This window comes from Babylonia areolata, chromosome 13, assembly GCF_041734735.1.
Source record: "Babylonia areolata isolate BAREFJ2019XMU chromosome 13, ASM4173473v1, whole genome shotgun sequence".
Classification (NCBI taxonomy): domain Eukaryota; kingdom Metazoa; phylum Mollusca; class Gastropoda; order Neogastropoda; family Buccinidae; genus Babylonia; species Babylonia areolata.
In genome coordinates, this window is record NC_134888.1 from 3,651,474 (window position 1) to 3,659,056 (window position 7,583).

The following is a 7,583-nucleotide window of genomic DNA, read 5'->3' on the forward strand; positions in this document are numbered from 1 at the left end:
GGGCTGGTTTGAATCACGGCTCAGCTGCCGATATTTTCTCCCCCTCCACTAGACCTTCAGTGGTGGTCTAGACGCTAGTCATTCGGATGAGACGATAAACCGAGGTCCTGTGTGCAGCATGCACTTAATGTTAAAAAGAACCCACGGCAACAAAAGGGTTGTTCCTGGCAAAATTCTGTGGAAAAATCCACTTTGATAGGGAAAACAAATAAAACTGCACGCAGAAAAAAAAAAAGGGTGGCGCTGTAGCGCCGGAAGTGCTAAGGCTGCGTAGAGGACCTGCAACATACAGCTGCCCTCATTGCGAGTACTGGGGTGTTCATCTAACAGAATGACTTAGTGACTTTCAAGAAAAAGATGTCTGCATTCCTCACAGCAGGGAACTGCTGTTCAAACAGTACGCTACTTTCAATGTAATGCATGCAGGGTATGTTTGATAGAATAGAATATGTCTTTATTACCAAGCGTACCAGGGTCACAAGGAATATGGGGGGGGGGGGGGGGGGGGGTACATGATAAGATACAAACATGAATTGAAAATCGTCCACAAACACAGATACAGTAGAAATTAGGATACATACAAGTGCATATCAATATAAAAACTTGTGCATACTCACACATGCACGCACGCACAAACTGTCTCACACACACACACACACATTTGAACAGAAGCTGCATATTACATGTGGATGGGGTTGATGACTAGATCTTCAGGTAGATAGTTGTTGACATTCTGTAATTCACTAAAAGCTGATGTTTCCAGAATCTTCTACAAATACATACAACTCGAAAGCAAAACAAACACCCAGAATAGAAGACTGAGACTGAGATATTTTATTCATTTAAGGGCCTTGGCCCCATGTGAAGAGGGGCAACAACAGTTAATAATCAATACACAGATGAGCACCGCAGGTCCTCATAAAATTTATGATACAAGAGATACTCGCAGCTGAAATGCTTTGAACAGATAAAGTGCCAAACTACGAACGATATTTTCATTACTAGAAGCCATCAGTAGACCTAATCGGAACAAACATGGATCTGTATAATACTTCTTTGGTAAGAATTTCACACGAAGATGATGCAAAGCAGGACATATCAAGACAAAATGAACTTCAACTTCAATAGAGACTTTGCACAATGGACATAACAAAGCAGATTTATTTCTTTTGTTATAGCGAAACTGATGAACATTAATTTCGGTTATGCCAAATCTAAATCTGGTCAAGATAAATCGTAAATAACGATCTAAATTCAGAGACAGATATTTCTTCACTAAATGAGTCGAACTATACACTCTATATAAATCAAATCTGTCACTATATTTAATGTGGTTTTCCCAATCTTGCCATCAGCAGTCAATCAGTCGTTGGCGGATAATTCGCACAAATAATTTATCGTCACCCACTCCTTGATTAACCCAAGCATACCCAAAACCAAGTTCAAATAAACATAATCGTACATTAGAAACCCAGTTATTTTTTCCCTTCAAGTCTAAATTAAACAACATGTCATAAGCTTTTTGTGGCAATCTATCATTATTCATTTTACCCATAATAGGAGAGAGAGAGAGAGAGAATAGAAAAAAAAAATCACATCTGCCAGGTGTTGCTGAGGTTGGAACCATGGACCCCAGAAAGCTGAGGGTGTGGTGTGGCTGTGTTGCAGGCCCAGACGTGCTACGTGCTGGCGCAATGCCAAAGGACCAGCTGTTCGGGGAGACCCTACCTGCACATGGCATACCTGCAGAACCGACTGCTTCAGGAGATCCGAACCCATGTCACCAAGTATTATGCTGTGAGTGATTTGTGCAGCTGTGTGTGTGGGGGGGGGGGGGGGGGGGGGGGGGTGCATCACTGTGTGTGTGTAGGGGGGGGGGGATGCATCACTGTGTGTGTGTGGGGGGGGGGGGGGGGGGGGGGCGAGGGGGGGTGCGTGTGTGTGTAGGGGGGGGTGCCTGTGTGTGTGTGTGTGCATCACTGTGTGTGTGCATCACTGTGTGTGTGTGTGTGTGTAGGGGGGGGTGCGTGTGTGTGTGTGTGTGTGCATCACTGTGTGTGTATGTGTGTGTGTGTAGGGGGGGGGTGCGTGTGTGTGTGTAGGGGGGGGGGTGCGCGTGTGTGTGTGTGCATCACTCTGTGTGTGTGCTATATCTCAGACCAAAGCGTTCTGTAACTAAATAACCATCTTCGATGAATCAGACATGAGGTAGGCCGGGTAGGGGAGAGGGCGGGGGGGGTGAATAAGACCAGCTGCTGACGGAGAGGGGTAACGACGCGGGGATGGGGGGAAGACCGACGCTATAGCAACCATCCATCCTCGCATCATAAATTGTGCCGTCTACTCCTCTGCCGGGGGGGGGGGGGGTGGTGACCTAGTAGCCGCACGCGCTGAAAAGTTACAGACCCCGTCTCCACACAGATAGCAGCAGACAGGTATACAGGATACATACGAAACAGTGCAGAATGGTGTGGTTGCTCAGCTGCCAATATCAAGAGTCTGTGAGGGTGTGGGTTCGAATCCCACTCTCTCCCTTTCTCCCAAGTTTGACTGGATAATCAAACTGAGCGTCTAGTCTTTCGGATCGGATAAGACGATAAACCAAGATCCTGTGTGTTGTCGTCTTTCTCCGACGGGTGCAATAGCCGAATGGTTAAAGCGTTGGACTTTCAATCTTGAGGGTCCCGGGTGAAGGCGCCTGGTGGGTAAAGGGTGGAGATTTTTACGATCTCCCAGGTCAACTTCTTCTTCTTCTTCTGCGTTCATTCATATGCACACAAGTGGGCTTTTACGTGTATGACCGTTTTTACCCCACCATGTAGGCAGCCATACTCCATTTTCGGGGATGTGCATGCTGGGTATGTTCTTGTTTCCATAACCCACCGAACACTGACATGGATTACAGGATCTTTAACGTGCGTATTTGATCTTCTGCTTGCATATACACACGAAGGGGATTCAGGCACTAGCAGGTCTACACATATGTTGACTTGGGAGATTGTAAAAATCTCCACCCTTTACCCACCAGGCGCCGTCACCGTGATTCGAACCTGGGACCCTCAGATTGACAGTCCAACGCTTTAACCACTCGGCTATTGCGCCCGTCTCCCAGGTCAACATATGTGCAGACCTGCCTGTGCCTGAACCCCCTTTGTGTGTATACACAAGCAGAAGATTAAATATGCATGTTAAAGATCCTGTAATCCATGTCAGCATTCGGTGGGCATGCGCATGTATATATAAGTGAACGTGGGAGTTGCAGCCCACCAACGCAGAAGAAGAAGAAGAAAATAAAAGTCTCTCTCCTTCTACCCACCCCACTGTGCCCTTTTCTGAAGTCGTCGTTTAGTGTGTGTGACTGTAGGTGGATGTTTGTGTGTGTGTGTGCAGGCGTGGGTGTGTGCATGTGTGTAGGATATTTTTGTTATGTGTGTGTGTGATAATACCTGCAACCTGCAATTGTCTTTTTGATATGGACACTTATATAGCGCCTATCCTCGGTCGGAGACCAAGCTCTAAGCGCTTTACAAACACGGGGTCATTTACACAACAGGCTGCCTACCTGGGTAGAGCCGACTGACGGCTGCCAATGGGCGCTCATCATTCGTTTCCTGTGTCATTCAATCAGATGTCAGGCACACATACATACACACTCAGACAAACATGTAATATTTAACATTTTAGTGTATGACCGCTTTGTTTATTTACCCCGCCATGTAGGCAGCCATACTCCGTTTTCGGGGGTGTGCATGCTGGGTATGTTCTTGTTTCCATAACCCACCGAATGCTAACATGGATTACAGGATCTTTAACATGCGTATTTGATCTTCTGCTTGTGTATATACACGAAGGGGGTTCAGGCACTGGCAGGTCTGCGCATATGTTGACCTGGGAGATCGTAAAAATCTCCACCCTTTACCCACCGAGATTCGAACCCGGGATCCTCAGATTGAAAGTCCCAACGCTTTAACCATCCGGCTATTGCGCCCATCTTGGTGTATAGATACACATACATATCTTGCAGCGGTATTTTATTATGCACTATTGTTGATGTCAGTGGTTTCTCCAGTCGATGGGAAACCATTTACAGCTTAGTCTTTTGTGAAGGACTATGACTCTCAAACTAGGAGGCAAAATTGCACTGGCTCTTAGTGCTGCAGCCTTGTGGGCTAGTTGGCCTTTGGGAACCATCCCAACGCCGACTGTCCTAAAACCCTCTTGGCTGAGAGAGTGGGGATGTAACTTGGGGCAAGACACTCTCCACTATAATCAAATTCTAGCCCAAATAGTCGGAACAGCAGTTGCCTCCTCTGCTGTTCTGATGGTCATAGTTGGACACGACTGACTCATATATATATATATATATATATATATATATATATATATATATATATATATATATATATGTATTGTTGATGTGTTATTTCATGTACGGGGCTATGACTGACTCATATATATATATATATATATATATATATATATATATATATATATTGTTGATGTGTTGTTTCATGTACGGTGCTCATAGCCCATTGCATGTGGAGTTTGCGCTATATAAGTACTGTCTGTTGTTATTATGATTATACTCCTTATTCTTTTTTTTTCTTTTTTTTTTTTTTAATTTATCAGTTTATGTGGTGGTTTCAGGGCTGGCTAAAGTGCGAAGACTCGGCGTGTGGAGCCAGGATGAGGAAGCTGCCTCTGACCTTTCATCGAGGTCACCCGATCTGCGTCGTGTGCAGGCGGGGAGTCTTACACCGGGAGGTGAGCGATGGCAGCAGGGCGCCTTGCCCAGCCGTGCCGCAGACTCTCAGAGATGCCAGCTGTTATGATTTTGCTGTATTTTGTTACGCTCGACCGCAGTTTGTTCTGACGTTACGCCAACGTCGAAATTGTTCCGACGAGTTCATTTTCGATGACATAGCATGTTCACATGCTTTCCTGTCGTAACATTATCCAGACGCTCTAGACCTACCAATCACGAGGCCAGGGCAGTCACTACTAACCTTGGTCTTACGTAATGATGCTTAGCTAACTGCGTGCGTGTTTACATTGCAACAGCTTTGATTGGACCAATCAGCTTAGTTGTTTACCCGAACAAGCGAGAACGTGGCTGAATCAAGTTGTGTCTCGATCAAACTGCGTCTGTGCTTGTTTGCCGATGTGGCTCGGAGTTTGAGTGTTCCTACCAAATTCAAAATGTTCCTACCAAATTTCCTGATAGTTCCTGCAAACACTTGACAGGGATTGGCATCTCTGGGGCTGTGGAAATCGTGAGTCCAGGGGTCAGCACCTTTACAGTCACAACATGCTGACCACTCTTGTCCAGCAGGATTCTGCATCAGAGAGCAGTTCACGCACGCACGCACGCACGCACGCACGCACGCACACACACACACACACACACACACACACACACACACACACACACACACACACACAACACACACACACACACAACACACACACACACACACACACAACACGCACGCACGCACGCACGCACGCGCGCACACACACACACACACACACACACACACAACACACACACACACACACACAAAACACATTTGTGCGCACACACACACTCCACACAGATTGTGCACACCACACACCCACACACATACATGCATGCCAAAAGTTGATTTTATTTAATTCAAACATAATTTTGTAATGTATGATTATCTATTGTTCAGTTAGAATTATTTTTGCTTTTTTTATTTTCAGTATTCCGACTCTGCCCTGTACACTCAACTGTGTTTCTACCAGTACATATTTGATGTGGAAAAAGCCAAGACGTTGCTCACCTCCTCCGATAGAGGTTGGTTTTCTCATTTTGTGTGTCGATCTCTGTCGCTTTTCTCTCTCTCTCTCTCTCTCTCTCGCTCTCTCACTCTCTCCCGGGGGTAGTTGTCGTTTTTTACCGCAGCTTTGTAAGAGGAATGACAGGAAAATGGGTAGGAGAGAGTGGTCATAAGTCGTTCATGCAAATTGTAACTTTTTCTTCCTTGTTGTAAAGCGCCCTGAGCTTTTGGAAAGAAAGGACTCTATACAAATGTATATTATTACTGGGTTTTTTTGTGTTTTTTTACCACTTTGTGTGTATATGGAAAAAGAGGGGGGTGGGTTAGGTGGGGTGTCGAGTTTAGTAGATCATGTAATTCGTAAATTTTTCTTCCCTGCAAAGCGCCCTGAGCTCTTAGACAGAAAGGACTCCGTACAAATGTATGTTATTACTGTTATTTTATGTTATTTCTTTTAACACAGCGTCTGCTTTGTGTGTACATAGTATGAGAGGGGGGTGGGTGGGGTGGGGTGGGGTGTCGAGTTTAGTAGATCATGTAATTTGTCACTTTTTCTTCCCTGAGCTCTTAGAGAGAAAGAACACTATACAAATGTATATTATTGTGGGGTGGTTTTTTTTTTCTTATTTAAGAAAGAAAAAATTTTTATCACAGCATCTGCTTTGCATGTATGAGGAATTGGGGCGTGGGTGAGTGGTTCATGTAAATTGTAACTTTTTCATAAATGCAAAGTGCCTTGAGCAAATAGAGGGAATAGACGCTATACAAATATATATATATATGTTATCACTCACTCACTCATTCCCTTGACTGCTGGGGTTGTTGGGGGGACATGAGGAAGATGTCATAGCTCGCCACGCCGTTGGCAGCTGTCGTGAGGAGATCTGGCATCGTCATTTTGGTCCATTCCTTGACGTTGTCGGACCAGCTCTTTCTCTGCTGCCCCCCGTCTGTGGCATATACATTATATATATATACATTAATGTGTTTTTGGTTTTTGGTTTTTTTTTCCCCCACAGCGTCAGCAGAGGGCCAGCTACTGAAGGACGCAGACATGGCCGGCAAGGTGCCAGCAGCATACCGCACCCTGAAGGGCCTGGTGGACCACTGGCAGAGGAACAACGCCTACTCCCAGGTCGACCTCAGCAGCCTCTTCCACGGACTCTTCGTCCTCAAGCAGGACAAGTGATAGGGTCTACAGGACAAGTGAACGTCTACAGGACAAGTGATGGGGTCTACGGGACAAGTGATGGGGTCTACAGGACAAGTGAACGTCTACAGGACAAGTGATGGTCTACAGGACAAGTGAACGTCTACAGGACAAGTGATGGGGTCTACAGGACAAGTGAACGTCTACAGGACAAGTGATGGGGTCTACAGGACAAGTGATGGGGTCTACAGGACAAGTGAACATCTACAGGACAAGTGATGGGGTCTACAGGACAAGTGAACGTCTCCAGGACAAGTGAACATCTCTTTCCAAGCCAGGTCATCACTTTGGTCTGCCTTCTCTCACACACACACACACACACACACACACACACACACAGACACAGACAGAGACAGACAGACAGACACACACACACACACACACACACACACACACACACACACACACACACACACACACACACACACCTCCCACCCCGAGTTCTTGAAATCTTCACTTTCATGGAGGTGTAAAAACTACTCCATGTCTGTATTTAAATTAAAAAAATAAATTAAAATAAAAAAGTTGGGGGTGGTGGTGATGGTTGCGGAGATGCCTGATCTTCGCAT

At 45.6% G+C, this 7,583-nt stretch overlaps 1 protein-coding gene across 1 annotated transcript in view; it reads left to right on the forward strand.

The window, feature by feature from the left end:
* The window catches only part of LOC143288994 (DNA polymerase alpha catalytic subunit-like), an 81,527-nt gene extending 74,213 nt beyond the window's left edge, over window positions 1-7,314 (forward strand). The window contains exons 37-40 of the mRNA XM_076597735.1: window positions 1,669-1,797; window positions 4,648-4,764; window positions 5,728-5,821; window positions 6,824-7,314. Coding sequence (XP_076453850.1) covers window positions 1,669-1,797; window positions 4,648-4,764; window positions 5,728-5,821; window positions 6,824-6,993 — 510 coding nt within the window. The 3' untranslated portion in view covers window positions 6,994-7,314. The remainder of the gene's footprint in view (window positions 1-1,668; window positions 1,798-4,647; window positions 4,765-5,727; window positions 5,822-6,823) is intronic.
* Window positions 7,315-7,583: the final 269 nt, after the last annotated feature.